General features: G+C 36.8%; 1 protein-coding gene and 1 pseudogene across 5 annotated transcripts in view; both read left to right on the top strand.

Moving 5' to 3' along the window:
- The first annotated feature begins 672 nt into the window (after positions 1–672).
- MRPL39 (mitochondrial ribosomal protein L39) overlaps positions 673–15,737 on the top strand; it is a 33,901-nt gene continuing 18,836 nt past the window's right edge. The window contains exons 1-5 of one of the 5 annotated variants that reach the window (XM_072614889.1): positions 673–891; positions 2,353–2,559; positions 6,666–6,805; positions 8,980–9,079; positions 11,029–11,096. In XM_072614889.1, coding sequence (XP_072470990.1) covers positions 843–891; positions 2,353–2,559; positions 6,666–6,805; positions 8,980–9,079; positions 11,029–11,096 — 564 coding nt within the window. In that variant the 5' untranslated portion in view covers positions 673–842. Of the gene's footprint in view, positions 935–1,029; positions 1,206–2,352; positions 2,560–6,665; positions 6,806–8,979; positions 9,080–11,028; positions 11,097–15,737 lie in introns of those variants that run through there. The other 4 variants (XM_072614892.1, XM_072614891.1, XM_072614894.1 and 1 more) reach the window with 4 other exon arrangements.
- On the top strand, positions 14,248–15,663 carry LOC140503967 (5-azacytidine-induced protein 2 pseudogene; annotated as a pseudogene).

Raw genomic sequence — 15,737 nt, 5'->3', positions numbered from 1 at the left:
ATTATTCCACAAATCAGGTTTTGGTCAGGTAACATTCATATTAACAGAAGATACACTTTTAGTTAACTCAAAGTTAAGGACAAATGATCCAAAGCCCTTAATAATAAAAGGGAAAAAAACTTCCTATATTTTATAGGTCAATAACGTGGTCCAACCCTTTCATTTTATAGGTGAAGAAACTGAGGTCTACAGTTGTTAAAAGATTTAATAATTACATAGATAGAATTCAGGTCATCTCCTTTCAAATGCAGAGCGCATTTAGGGTTAGAATCGATTCCACAGTGCTTAATAAAAAAATTGAAGGGTGAGATGAATGTCAGTGAGGCTTCCAGACATTTTTCATTAATTACATTAGAGCCACTCATGGAGATTCCCAGAAAACACCTTCTCCCACAGGAGCCTGGGAAGAGCCGATAAATATTTAACCACCAGCTCTCCAACAGCGCACAGTACACACTTTCAAGTAAAATTCGCCTCAGCATTTTCTCCATCACTTTAAGTCCAGACAAAACAATAAATCAATCCCGATTTGTATCATTTCTAAAGTATACATGCTCCCTCTGCAAACAGAACAATTTTTCAACTGGCTCCAGCGCATAGGAAACTTTTTGGGAACTCCTGCTCTCCCACGTGGCTGGAGGGATTGAGCACCCAGTGTGTGAAATTTACAACAGAAGTGGGCGTGGTCTGAGTACGCGAAAGGGGAGCGCTCGCCCTCTGCTGGCCAGGAAGCGTCAAGCAGGGCGAGCCGAAAGCGAGCCGGAACCTAAGTGAGCGGCGGATGTTTCCGGGGGGAAGGAGGAGCGGAAGTACACAAGGCCCACTTCTTTTTCTTGATAGTAATGGCGTGCCGCGCAGTGGGGCGCTTGGGTTTGCCATGGAGTGGTAAGAGTGAGTGTCTTGAACTGCTTTTGGAGGGGATATATTGAACGAGGTAGAAGAAGTCAGCTTCTGGCCCGGGGGTGGCCCCGGAAGCTGGAGGTTGTGGAAGGGCCTTTAGCGGCTCCTCTCCAGGGCTCCATGGGGGGAGGGGCGAGAGGGGGAGGGGCTGTCACCGGAGCCAGGAGGCCCCTTGTCCGCCGTCCTGGCGAGGAGTCCCACTGCTTGTAAAGAGCAGTCAGGTTTAGAGCTGGGAGAAAGGTCTGTGGAATTGCCTTAAATTGGATTCGTGAATGGCGTGTGACCTTGGACGAGTCCCCTGAAATGTGGGTCTTGTTTCCTCTTCCCCAAAATAGGATTAATAATCCCCCCTGCCCCTGTCTCACAGGTTTATGAAAAAGTGCTTTGTAAAATCTCCATCAATATGCGCTCTCTCATTTGAGCTGTTTTACAGAATAAATTATATTGTTATATATTATAAATTATATTTTACTATTATTATAAATTATATATAATATAAATTGTGTTTTACATACTATTATAAATTATATTTTACTATTATTATAAATTATATATAATATAAATTGTGTTTTACATACTATTGTAAATTATAATATTATAAATTATATTTTACTATTATTATAAATTATATATAATATAAATTGTGTTTTACATACTATTATAAATTATAATATTATAAATTATATTTTACTATTATTATAAATTATATATAATATAAATTGTGTTTTACATACTATTATAAATTATATATAATATTATAAATTATATTTTACTATTATTATAAGTTATATATAATATAAATTGTGTTTTACATACTATTATAAATTATATATAATATTATAAATTATATTTTACTATTATAAATTATATATAATATAAATTATGTTTTACATACTATTATAAATTATATATAATATAAATTATATTTTACTATTATTATAAATTATATATAATATAAATTGTGTTTTACATACTATTATAAATTATATTTTACTATTATTATAAATTATATATAATATAAATTGTGTTTTACATACTATTATAAATTATATATAATATTATAAATTATATTTTACATACTATTATTATGAATTATATATAATATAAATTATGTTTTACATACTATTATAAATTATATATAATATTACAAATTATGTTTTCTATATCATACAACAATATAACAAACAAAATACAAGTTATGTGTGCTTGTGTGCGTATATATACATCTATGTACACATGTATGTACGTATGTATGTGTATGTACATGTATACAATATGTATACACTCATATGCACACATACATACACACAAACACAATAAAATACATTGTAGCAATGCCCACCTTTTTGGAATGGATTTTAAAATGCTGTTGGATCCCCATGCCATCTTGCAGCTTTAGGGGGAAGGGATGAAGATGAAGTCTCTTAACTCTGCATTTTAATTGTTTGTCAGGATTTATAGCCACAGCTCCTTCTTTTCAACTGTCTGCTACTGAGGTGGCTAAGATGCGAAATGAGCTCTTTGAGAGAGAGAAAAAGAGGCAGCTGTCCCTCAATCCTCGAACTGAGAAGATTGAAGTTAAGCATGTTGGAAAATCTGACCCTGGTGCTGTATTTGTGATGAATAAAAATCTTTCAACTCCTTATAATTGTGCTATGCGTAAGTAAATCAGTTTCAATCAGTAATTGCAGTTGCTCCGTTTTATAGAAATTGTGCCGTGCATCTTCCTCCCAAATTTATAGAATGTCCAATTAGGTTGCCTTCTCAACTCTGCTGAAACAGTTCTTGTCACCTTATTAATGGTTGGATATTGTTTTAGTTAATTATCTTTTAATTATAACAGGATATTTTCTGTTGGGCCCCAAAACCCCATCTGTAGCCTTCTGAAGTCAAGTAGCCCATGCGGGGTAGCACAAAGTGGGAGCTTGTCTTTACTGCTTCTGACCCGGGAAGAGTAAAAACTCCACACTTTTTTTGGTCATACTCATGTTTTAAAAACAAAACCAGTCCCTATGCATGTTCTTTAAGGAAAAACTTAATTGAGCTTTTCATTTTGCTCTCTGAAATTGAGTTAAGCACGAATATCTGTTACAATAAACATGTATGTGACATCTTGCCCTAGTAGCCCATGTACATTATTTTAATTAAATTTTACTTTTTTTAGTGAAAGAAAAATTTTCATTGAACAGTTTTCTTACCCTCTCATCCCCTTTAAAAAATGAGAGAAAAACAAAATTCTTGTCATATATGTACAGTAAAGAAAAGCATTCTCAAATTTGCTATGCCCAAAAAAGTATGTCATAATCTGTGGGTTGCATGCTTTATCCTTCTATAATCAGTATTTGTCCTTGTGTTGTTCAGAGTTCTTAAGGTTTTCAAAGTTTGTTTTTACATTGGTAACATGGTATAAATTGTTTTCCTTATTCTGTACGCTTCGTTCTGCATCAGTTCATCCAAGTTTTCCTGGGTTTCACAAAACTGTCCCTTTCATCATTTCTTATGGCACATCAGTCCATGGTCTTGATGGCAAGAGCAAATAGGAAATTTACCAGCTGTGGATCAGTATGCGTGCTGTATCGTAGGTAGTGATGATAAAATATTTTAATCCTGAAAACACAAAAACAGCTTAATTTAAGCATAAATGTGTATGCTAATTACCCAACATCATGTCTAGTTGTGTTTTTTCCCTTTTCAGAAAACTTAGAATACCACTGATAAGATTAGTATTTAATAATATAGTCATCAGTTTATTAGAGCTCTTCTCTGAGCGTGAACAGTTTGCTGCTGACTTGGAGCAAAGTTGAGCCAACACACAGTTGCCAACAGTGGAGCAGAACAGGAGTGGGCAGCTTTCAGAGATTTGTTGTACAGCACTGCATTTGCTCATCTGGGTCAGAACACTCTCAAACACCAGGACTGGTTTGATGAAAATGATGAGAAAATTCAGAAGCTGCTAAATGAAAAACGAGAACTCCACAGGATTTACCAGCAGGTTAGTTCATCCACCTCTAAGAAGGCAGCATTTAATTGCCTCAAAAGCAAAGTACAAGCAAAGCTTAGAGAGATGCAGGATTCCTGGCTCAGTAAGAAGGCAGATGGAATTCAGTTTTATGCTAGTAGTAACAATCCAAAGCACTTTTCTGATTCCCTGAAAGCTATTTATGGACCAAAAACCTATGGTGCATCACAACTACTTAGTGCTGATGGAGCCACATTGATTAGTGATAAGGACGTGATCCTAGACAGGTGGACTGAACACTTCCTTAGTGTTCTCAACAGACCATCATCAATCAATGCTGAGGCCATTGACTGTTTACCTCAGGTTGAAGTCAGTCCCTCCTTAGCTGAACTTCCAACTGAAGAAGGGGTTTTGAGGGCCATTAGACTCCTTTCATGTGCAAAGCACCTGGTGCTGATTCTATTCCAGCTGAGTTTTACAAGGTAGGGGAGCTATTGCTCATAGAAAAGTTGACTGAAATTTTCCAGGTTATATGACAAGAGGAGATTATCCCCCAGGAGTTCAAGGATGCCTCCATTGTCTATCTCTGTAAGGGCAAAGGGTAAAGGGTAAAGGGAATAGATTGTCCTACGACAATCACAGGGGGATCTCTGTCTTAGTCATTGCTGGCAAAATTCTTGCTAGAGTCCTCCTTAATAGGCTGATCCTTCACCTGAAAGATGGTCACGTACCTGAGAGCCAGCGTGGCTTCAGAAAGGGCCGAGGAACAGTTGATATGGTGTTTGTTGCCCGACAACTCCAGGAGAAATGCCGGGAGCAGAACAGAGGTCTGTACACCATGTTTGTGGATCTGACCAAGGCCTTTGACACTGTTAGTCATGAGGACTTACGGAAAATTATGTCAAAATTTGGTTGTCCGGAGAAGTTCATCAATATTATATGGCAGTTTCATGATGGCATGTTTGCCTGGGTTCTGGATAATGGACAGAGCTCTCGTGCCTTCCCAGTCACCAGTGGAGTGAAACAGGGCTGTGTGCTTGCTCCTATGCTTTTTAGCATGATGTTTTCAGCCATGTTGACAAATGCTTTCAATGAGGATGAACACGGCATCAAGGTCAACTACCATACTGGTGATAAGTTCTTCAATTTGAAAAGGCCCCAAGCCAAGACCAAAGTGGAGGGAGTGTTGGTCCATGATTTTCTGCTTGTAGATGATTGTGCACTCAGTGCAGCCTCTGAAGCTGAAATGCAACAAAATATGGATCAGTTCTCTGCTGCCTGTGCTACTTTTGGCCTAATAATTAACACCAAAAAAACACATGTGCTCCATCAGTCACTACCACACCATCCATATGTGGAATCATCAGTTATAACAAATGGAGAAGTTCTGAATGCTGTGGATAAGTTCACGTACCTTGGTAGTTTACTTTCCAGGGATGTGCACATTGACAGTGAGATTGATGCACGCATTGCCAGAGCTAGCTCAGCATTTGTGAGGCTCCAAAGAAAAGTTTGGGAGAGAAGAGGTATTAGACTCTCTAACAGATTGAAGGTTTACAGAGCTGTTGTGCTGACCTCATTGTTATATGCCTGTGAAACATGGACAGTCTACCAGTGCCATTCCAGGAAACTGAATTGTTTCCATTTGAACTGTGTTAGGAAGAGTCTGAGGATCACCTGGCAGGATAAGGTACCAGACACTGAAGTCCTTGCTTGAGCTGAACTGCCAAGTATTCAAACTATGCTTCAGAGTACGCAACTCCGATGGGCTGGCCACAGTGTTTGAATGCCAAATGTAGGTTTGCCAAAAAGACTATTTTATGGAGAACTCGCATGGGGCAGGCGATCACTTGGTGGCTAGGAGAAATGATACAAGGACTGTCTCAAGGTCTCTCTCAAGAACTTTGGATTTGACTGTGCAACATGGGAGACACTGGCACAGGACCGCTCAGCATGGTGTGCCCACATAAGAAAAGGTGCTGTCCTCTTTGAGCAAAGCAGAATTGAGACAACACAAAGTAAATGCAGGATGTGCAAATTTGGGATATTCACCCCAAATATTCATACGGACTATCTGTGCCCAACTTGTGGTAGAGCATTCTGAGCTCGTATTGGTCTGATCAGCCACAGTCGGACACACTGAAATTTCACTTTACAAAGGTGATATCATTTTGGTCCTCTGCAAAGACGAAGGACAACAACCATCAGTTTATGCTGGGGCATATTCTCATACTCTTCTATTGCCTTGATATTTGAAGCAGTAACAGTTATACTATGGTATTGTCCTTCACACATTATAACAGTGTTACCAACTAGTATCAGAATAGCTTTTGTTTTTGACTGTTTCCCATTCAAGCTCTATTGCTATGTTTTTTTGGTAGCAAAGTTCCTTCTTGTAAGACATATAATTCTGAATTGTGTGCCTATAAAGATTTGTGTTTTTCCTGGCGTTATATGATAAAAATTGATTTCTTGCTGAATGTAACCAGTCAGATTATTAATATTTTAATTATTTGGGAGGGGAATATATTTTTTTCCATGGCCTAGTGCCATTCTTATTTTGCTTTTTGTAGGTCATTTTCTCTACCCAAGGTAGGTATGATATTGTAAATGGCCCATTTAATTTTGCGTATGACAGATAATACTTCAAGTGTATTGATTTTAGCAGTGGACTATTTTATTTTGGAATGTATTGACTTTTTAAAAGATCACTAGTATGTCTAATGATGTAACATTTTAAAATGTAAATCTTTTTTGTAATTTTGGTTGGACTTAGATCTGTTGTGTTTTTAATTTGACTCTTTAGATTTAAGTGAATGGTATTGCAAGAAATCCATTTTGGCTCTTGTGGATGGGCAACCCTGGGACATGAATAAACCTCTGACCAAGTCATGTGAAATTAAGTTTCTTACTTTTAAAGATGAAGATCCTGAGGAAGTGAACAAGGTTAGTGCTATTTCTGAACTGAGTGTTTTCTTTTTCATTAAGCCTACTTTACTGATGTAATTGACCAGCAATAGCAATTCAACAAACATTTAATTAGTGTCATTTAGTGTTTAATTAGACCATTAGTGCAAGGCATTTTGGGCATAAAGATGAAGAATTATGGAATCTCTATGTGTATGCTGTCTATATGTATATGCTCTCAATCAAGGGAATCAATTTCATTGTGCTAAGGATTATTTGGAAGTAAATTAGAATTTTCCTTAGGAAGGAAATTTTACTCTTATGTTCAACTTTTATTTATTGTGATAATATTTATTTGCTTGTAAAATGAGCCAGGCTATACATTTATAGAATTCATTTTAATTCAGTAAGACCCACTATGCTCCAGGCATTGTATTTGGTATTTCAGATGCAAAAATGAAAATAGTTCTTGTCCTCAAAGAGTTTACAGTCTTCTGGGGAAAACCATATTAATTTTTCACTCATGAGCTTCTTACAACTGCTCATTAGCTCGGTAACGTTATCCTAGTGTTAAAATGAGTGACTGATAAGAGAATGGTTGATACCATTTTTTTTTGAAATAGACCCAACAAAACTTTTAACTGCTATAAGTTCGGTTCTTTCTAGTTTCATATGCCTTTGTTATTGTATAAATATATAACTTTAGTTTTTAGAGTTTTGTAACTTACAGAATCTATACATGCATATCTATTTGTGCAGTGATGTGCTTCTAAAATGTTTAACAACTGGCTCTCTGAAAAGAAAATGTACTCATGACACACTTGTAAGTTTAATCTGTGTTATTATTATCTTCTCTGTCATTTTCTTAAGCCTAGACAATCAACAAAAGAATAAATCAAGCTCTGATTTGTAGCAGGTATAAATGCTTACCCTGAAAATTTAAGCCAGCTCTTGAAATCTAGTACTGGACTGACTTCAGCGTACCTTTTCATTTAACCATAGCTATAGTAATAAATAAGACCTTATTAGGATCTGTACATGTTATAAGTTATTTCTCCTTCATCTATTAAATCTGTTAGCACTTCACTCAAAGAAAGAAAAGCCATAAGTATTTTTATATGGCCCTTGAGTCCTCATTTGAGGGAGTAATCTCACTTGACATGTAAAGTATTAATGTCCCTTTCTTTTACTTTCACCATTAAAACTACCCAGGAAAATCTCCCCTTCTTCTAACAATGACTTCATGGAGAAGTTCCCATCTGGGCTCATACTGCCCCATTACATTTGACATCATAGATAAGACACTCCATATTCCCTTTGTTAATCAAACTTGGGGAAATCAAGGAAGGTTGTAGTCCTGTACTCTTATTTTCCTCAGCCAGTTACTGCACTCAAGGATTTCAAGCCGTGGATCTAGAAGTAAAAATAACAGATAACAACTTGCTTCCCACCAGTTACCATCTAGAACTACTGAAAATGAGGGAACACAAATCAAGAGATGAATTTATTCCTGTACACAAAGGAAAGGCTGGAAAGCCATCTTTGTTTTTGTTTTCAATTCAATTTTATTTTCTTTCAGTTCGATTCTTTCCTTCTCATCTCTCCATTCTCCTCCCTTCCCTCCCTCGCTATTGTTACATGGTAGAAACTGAAAAGTATTTGAGAGATCTTTCCTAAATGGAAGCTGACTTGGCTTTTAACGTTGTACAAATTCTCTGACATTGTATAGTTCTTCAGTGTTTACATCCTTTCATAACCTAGCCCTTTCCAACCTTCCCAGCCTTTTTATTCTTTACTTTCTTCTATGTGGTGTGATCCAGTGGTGCTGGCCTTGCTATTCCTTGAACAAGATACTCCATTTTTCAGCTCTAAGTTTTCATTGGTCGCCCACTGGCCTGGATTTCTCTGTCTTTTCATCTCTACCTCTTAGCTTCTTTGGGTTCCTTCAGGGCCTTTCCTAATCTCCCTTGATGCTAATTTCATTCCCTTCTTCATTTTCTCCAATGTGGCCTATGTCTTATATGTACATAGTTTGCATGTTGTGTCCCCTGTTGTACTATGAACTCTTTAAGAGCCGATGATTTTTTGCCTTTCATACCCCTCCTGCTTAGCATAGTGCCTGGAAAGCAATAGGTGCTTAATGTAAAAATGTGTTGGCTTGACTTGACATTGAATTATTTTATTATAATATGTTTATATTTACTTTATTTTAGGCCTATTGGCGTTCTTGTGCCATGATGATGGGATGTGTGATAGAAAGGGCATTCAAAGATGAATACACAGTTACTTTAGTCAGAGTTCCAGAAATTCCAGGTAATATAAACATTCTAATAACTAAATTATAGTTCAGAAAAATTGTGTAGTATTTGGATGCCTGTTTCTGGGGATGTGGGGTGTTCAGTCACCATGAATGACAGCATGGTATAATAGTGGAAAGAGTGCTCGATGGGGAATCAGAGGGCCTTAGGTGGACATCCCATCTTTGACAATGGCTGTGTTACTGTGGGTAGATCAATTAACTTCTGTGAGCCTCAGTTTCCTTTTCTTGGGATAATATGAATAGTTCTTGCTTCACAGTGTGGTTGTAAGGATCAGCTGAAACAAAGGAGGTAAAGTGTTTTTTCAAACTTTAACAAGCTATATACATTTCTTCTATTAATATATCTATGAATAAATCCTCAGCATAGGGTATGAGATAAAGCAGTCTTCAAAGGTCAACAATTAAACATAAAAGAGTAGGTGGAAGATAACATTTCAAGAGACTAAATTTATAGGATTTAAAATGGATTGAAACTGAAAACTGCAGACTTTTTAAGGTTCTATTTTATTTTAAATTCCTCATTTCTCTCATTCCCATCTCTCCCCTTATTAAGAAAGCAAGAAAAACAAAACTCCTTTTACAAACATGTATAGTCAAGCAAAAGGGTTCTGCATTGGCCAAGAACAATAGATTTATGATATTTTAGCTGGGCATAGGAATGGAGGAAATGAGGTCATACAAAGAAGGCATGTAGGGAAGTACTGGGTATGTTTGTTGTACTTCTCTAGAAATAACTGTGTGTGAAATTTAAGAGTGTCAGAAAACCAGATATCAGTTTTTCTGTGGAGTTTCAGTGGGAGAATGCATTTCCTTTATCTGCAGCTTTGGCTAAGTGACTTGGTAGTGAAGGTATTCATTCTCTAGAATTTGTGTAAACTAAAATTAGATTTGGAAGAACTAATGGTCACTGTCCTAAACCAGTTTACTACAGTAAGTACACAAAAACTATTTGTAATAATTTGTTTTATATGAGATTTTTTTTTGACTACTTTCTTTATGGAGTTAGCCTATTTCCCCCCTCTTTTTTGTTTGCACATGCTGTTTTATATGTGTAGGGAATAACTGTATTAGAGAACCCCTTCACTAATTCAGCTACTTAATTTCCATTTATTCTCTTCAAGAATTGCTTAGCACAATGAGGATGAAGGACTTTAACTGTGGTCACACAAGTATGAGTCAGAGATAGGATTTAAACTCCAGTTCTTCTGACTTCAAGGTTAGATGTATTATGCTATGCTTATCACTTTAGCACATTATTTATATGAAAAAAGTCTCATGAAGTGATGCATTTGTAAGTCCTTGCCCTTTGAGAATCAACTTACCTAGAACATATTTGCATAGCACTGTAACTTTCTGAATAGGTGTACAATATTACTTCAGTCTGCTATTTCGTCTCTGTTATCTACACAGTTTTCTACTCTCCCTGTTTATATAGAGAGTAAATACTCTGAGAGTCTGGCTGAAAAGTTATCAACCTGTGGCTAGTCTGGGGATGAGTGACTTCAGTGTAGCTAGGTGGGTCTTTAGAAGACAGATTGACAGTCCATCACAAAATCTATACTTTTGTTACCTTTTATTTTTATTACCTTTCTATAGTGATAGGATGTTACAGAGCTTGCATGCTTTCAAGAACTCAAGATCCCTCCACATTATGATGAAGCTTTGAAGTAGTACTTTAGGGATATATACAAATGTTTTGATGACTTGCAGGGGATGAAGGGGAAATTAAATCTTGTGAGAAATGACTTGGTACCTAGTGCTTCCTTTAAAGTAAAGAGGGCTTTTGAAATCAGGCATCAACTATGATGATTGTGGCAGTTCTCTTGATTTTTAGATTTGGGAGAAATTGTATATTTTTGTAGAATGAAGTAAAAGTTTTTTCAGACTGAAATTGTTTTCTTACCAAAGTTAACATTTAGTTTCATTTTGCTTGGATTTGTAGTGATTGCTGGAGCCTTCTGCTATGATGTCATTTTGGACAAAAGACTTGATGAATGGATTCCAACACCTGTAAGTGCCTTTTACTTTGGGAAGAATTCTTTTGTAGAAATATTTTGTCTCCTAGAATGGCTTTCTAGAAATAAGTATTGGGGAGTTTGATGGTATTTTTAAAATTGCATTCTGAAAAGTTTGAAATACATAGCATATATTTTTAATATGTGTAGGTAAGGAGAATTTGCAATAGTAAACGTGTAAGAGGGAATTGTTGTTCTTTTAGCAGCTAACTGTGTGACCTTAGGCAAGTCACTTTCCCTTCCTGAATCAGTTTCTGTATCACAAAAATGACCTGATTGACTTAAAGGACTCTCTGTCTCCTAATTTTGCCTTATGATTCTATTATCTCCCATTTTTAGTGACCCTTTACCACAGGAGTATTTTTTCTATTCCTCAAGTGATCTTCAGTGCTAATCTTATCCTAGCTGAACCCAGACTAGTCAGGGAAGTTGCCTCTTTGAGACTAGGGTGGAATTGGAGGACCTGGGCTGTTAGCCTACCCTCCTTTTTCCCCAAGCCACTCTGCAGTCTTCATAATTTGAAGCTCGTATTGTGCCCATGACTTGAGCAACAGTTTGATGTGGTTGAGCAGAATGGAACAAGCCTGAAAGAAGGACAATATATGTTGGAAGAAAGGACAGTTTTAAGCAGATCATAGAATTATATAGTGAGCTGGAAAGGACCTGAGTTATTATCTATTTTAGGTGGCCTGAAGGTGAGCTGGCAGATGTATCATTAGCCAGGTAGCCTAGATTGCCCATTCAAAAAGTTCAGTAGGCGAAAACAAGCAGGTTCTACAAGTGGCCAAGGGATGAGTTTCAAGAGGAAGAGGTGAGGTGAGAGAGGGAGGAGCAAGTCTTCCCAGGCCAGGGCCTACACCGGGGAGGTAAGTTTAAAATTTGAAGTCAGACAATAGATACTGGAGTCAAGGAGGGGAATTTAGGCAACTAGAGACAAGAAAGATGCCTGATAATCAAACCAACCATTATCTGAACCAGGGTTATATATTTCCTGCCTGAGACTGATTTAGCAAGTGTTGAATGTACTGAACCTTCAAATGATGTCACAGCTAGAGTGCAGGGATTGTGAAGAGGAAGTGGAAAGCAGTTTCTGACCATCATTGAATGTGGTCATTTTTTTTTATGCTAAAAAAATTGGAAATCATCTGATTGGGAAATGGCTAAACAAATTGTGAGACGGTATATACAACTAACTTCACCAATAGTGTGTTAGTCTTAATTTTTCCACTCCAACATTTGTCATTTTCCTTTTCTCTCATATTAGCTAATTTGACGATTGTTAGGTTACAGCTTAGAGTTACTTTAATTTGTGTTTTTTAATCAATAGTGATTTAGAACATTTTTTAATATAATTATAGATAGCTTTGATTATCTTATCTGAAAACTGCCTGTTCATATCCTTTGACTACTTGTCATTTGAGGAATGGCTCTTATTTTTTATAAATATGACTCAGTTCTCTATATATTTAAGAAATGAGGTCTTTATCAGAGTAACTTTCTGTAAAAATTTTTTCAGTTATGATTACTGTATATTTCTCTCCATCCTATTTTCCCCATTTATCCTATTCTTTCTTTCATCTTGTCCATTCTCAAAAATTTTTTGTTTCTTTTACCTACTTCAATGAGCCTTCCCTTCTAACACCAGCCCTCTTCTCTTGTCCCCTTTCCTTTCTACTTTTTTGTAGGGAAAGATTGGTTTCTATACCCATTTGAGTGTGTATGTTATTCTCTTTTTTGAGCCCAGTTCTGGTGAGAGTAAGGTTCAGGTATACCCTGCCACCTCTCTTCTCTCCCCCTCCACTGTAAAAGCTCTTTGTTGCCTCTTATGTGAGATAATTTCTCCCATTCTGTCTCTCCCTTTCCATTTCTCCCAGGGCATTCCTCTTCCTCACCCCTTAATTTTATTATTTTTTAGATATTATCCCCATCATATCCAACTCATACGTGTGCCCTCTGTGTATATATACTCCTGCCTCCCCTAATAATGAAAAAGTTCTTAGAAGTTACAAGTATCATCTTCCCATGTAGGAATATAAATAGTTTAACCTTATTAAGTACCTTATGGTTTCCCTTTCCTGTTTACCTGTTTATGCTTCTCTTGAGTTTTATTTTTGAAAGTCACATTTTCTGTTCAGCTCAAGTCTTTTCATCAAGACTGTTTCAAAGGCCTCTATTTCACTGGATGTCCATTTTTTCCCCCTGAAGGTTTACCATCAGTTTTTCTGGGTAGGTGTTCTTGGTTGTAATCCTAGCTCCTTTGCCCGCTCGAATATCACATTCCAAGCCCTTCTGTCCTTTAATGTAGAAGCTGCTAAATCTTGTGCTGTCCTGACTGTGGCTCCATGCTGCTTAGATTGTTTTTTTTTTTTTTTTGGTTGCTTATAGTATTTTCTCCTTGATCTGGGAGCTCTGTGGCTGAGAGCTTTCATTTTCGAATCTCTTTCAGGGGGTGATTGGTAGATTCTTTTAATATTTGTTTTAATCTTCTGGTTCTAGAATGTCATGGCAGCTTTCCTTGATAGTTTCTTGAAAGGTGATGTCTAGGCCCTTCTTTTGATTATAGCTTTCAGGAAGTCTAGCCATTTTAAAATCATCTTGCCTGGATCTGTTTTCCAGGTCAGTTGTTTTTCCAATGGGATACTTAATATTTTCTTCTATTTTTTCCATTCTTTTGGTTTTGTATTACTATTTCTTAATGTCTCAAAGTCATTAGCTTCCATTTGCTCAGTTCTAATTTTTAAGAAATTATTTTCTTTCCTGAACTTTTGTACTTTTTCCATTTGACCAATTCTGCTTTTTAAGACATTCTTTTCCTTGTTGAATTTTTGTGCCATTTTTTTTCACTATTTGGCCTATTCTGTTTTCCAAGGTGTTGTTTTCTTCCCTATTTTTGGTGCCTCCTTTTGACTTAGAAGGAAGAGATTGTGGCTGGCATGAGTTTAAGGATAGGGAAAGGTTTGATTTATTGAATGACAAAGTTAATTCTCTCCTTCAAGAAGGATTAGGAACTCTTGGGACACAGACAGTAAGGGGATCAAACAACTGATCAGAAGAAGATTGCAGAAGTCTCTTTGCTGTCACTGGGGGCAGGACTGCATTGCTTTGCCCATACTCATATCCAGGTCACAGTCCAAGCTGGCAGTCACATGGCTGAGAGGAGCACTAGCACACAAGAGCTTGCAGCCATTGTGGATTGGGAACCCTCCTCACAGTTTCAGGGCGGAAAAGAGTGCTTATGGTCATTCATAGATCATAGTACAAGCCAGGAGAGTTGTAAACACACCTCTCCATAGATCATTCCACCTTAGAAGAACTGGAAACTTAAAGAAACTAGAAACCTAGAAGTATTTCTGAAAACAGCTGCACAAAAGCTCTGAAGCTTGGGACAGTACACCCTCTAACCTGAAAGCAGAGCCCTACTTTAGCAAAGAGTTAAAAGTCAAGAAATAGGCTGGCAAAATGAGCACACAACAGAAAAAGTATCTGACTATAAAAAGTTACTTTGGGGAGAAGAAAGATCAAAATACACTCTCAGAAAAAGACAACCAAGTCAAAACTCACACATCAAAGCCTCAAAGAAAAATATGAATTGGTCTTTGTGAAAAAATTAATTATGAATTGGTTTTAAAAAACAGGTAAGAAAGGTAGAGGAAAAATTGAGAAGAGAAATGAGTGGTACAAAAAAAAATCAAAAAGCCTCCCATGACCTTGCTAATAACCCTGTGTGTTCTTGATTCATTCAGCACATTGGGGAACCAAAAATGCTGACAAGCTGCCATCATAGATGCACTCGTAGAAGATGACATTTGTATTTTGAATCATGAAAAAGGCTCAGAGAAGAGACAACATTACTCCTATGCCAATCTATGCAGGAGTTGAACCTGTGGCTTCACTCTTTGCTGTCGTAACTGCATATGAAGGGCATCAGAAAGAGACTAAAGGATTCAGAGAAGGGGAATTCCCTCTTAAAGTAAAGAATAAAATTTGTGGAAGAAAATTTTCTTGAAACCTAGTTAGATAAAGGAACAAGCTCAGTAGAATGAGAAAAAACAAACAAGGCCTCTCAGGCTTATGAGGTGGTTTGCCTAAACAGAAATAATTTGAAAAACAAATTTGGTAAAATTAATAAAGACAATTCTGAGTCTTGGAAGATGTTAAACGGACAGCTATAGACTAAAGAAGAATATGTCTAGCTACGATTGAGGTTGAGACTCAGCAAGTAATGAGGAATATAAGGTGACCATCCAACTGGAGGGGTAGAAAAGTTGAGCAGTGACCTGAAAATCCATGGTTTGAAACAGGAGCTGGGACTGATGAGAAAGGAATATAGTAGTCTAAGAACAGAATTGCAAAAATCTAAACGCAAAGATCAGTCTTAGGAAGACAGTGTTCATAACACAGACTTCCAGAGGCCAAGCATTCCAAGTAATAACATGCAACATGCCTACTGAGAACTCAATAGAGAAATGTCTAACATACCTTGTGACTCAAATGCAAGCTGAACTACTAAGAAAATTAACTCCATCTGCAATCAAGAAAGAAGTCATCACCAGAAACCTGATTTTAGTCATTCTTGGGAAGAGCAGCTTGCTAATATATCATCAAAATCTTATGACTTGAAGTTGATAAATCAGAG

This window comes from Notamacropus eugenii, chromosome 5 (genome assembly GCF_028372415.1).
Source record: "Notamacropus eugenii isolate mMacEug1 chromosome 5, mMacEug1.pri_v2, whole genome shotgun sequence".
Classification (NCBI taxonomy): Eukaryota; Metazoa; Chordata; class Mammalia; order Diprotodontia; family Macropodidae; genus Notamacropus; species Notamacropus eugenii.
This window is presented reverse-complemented; position numbering and strand designations above follow the sequence as displayed.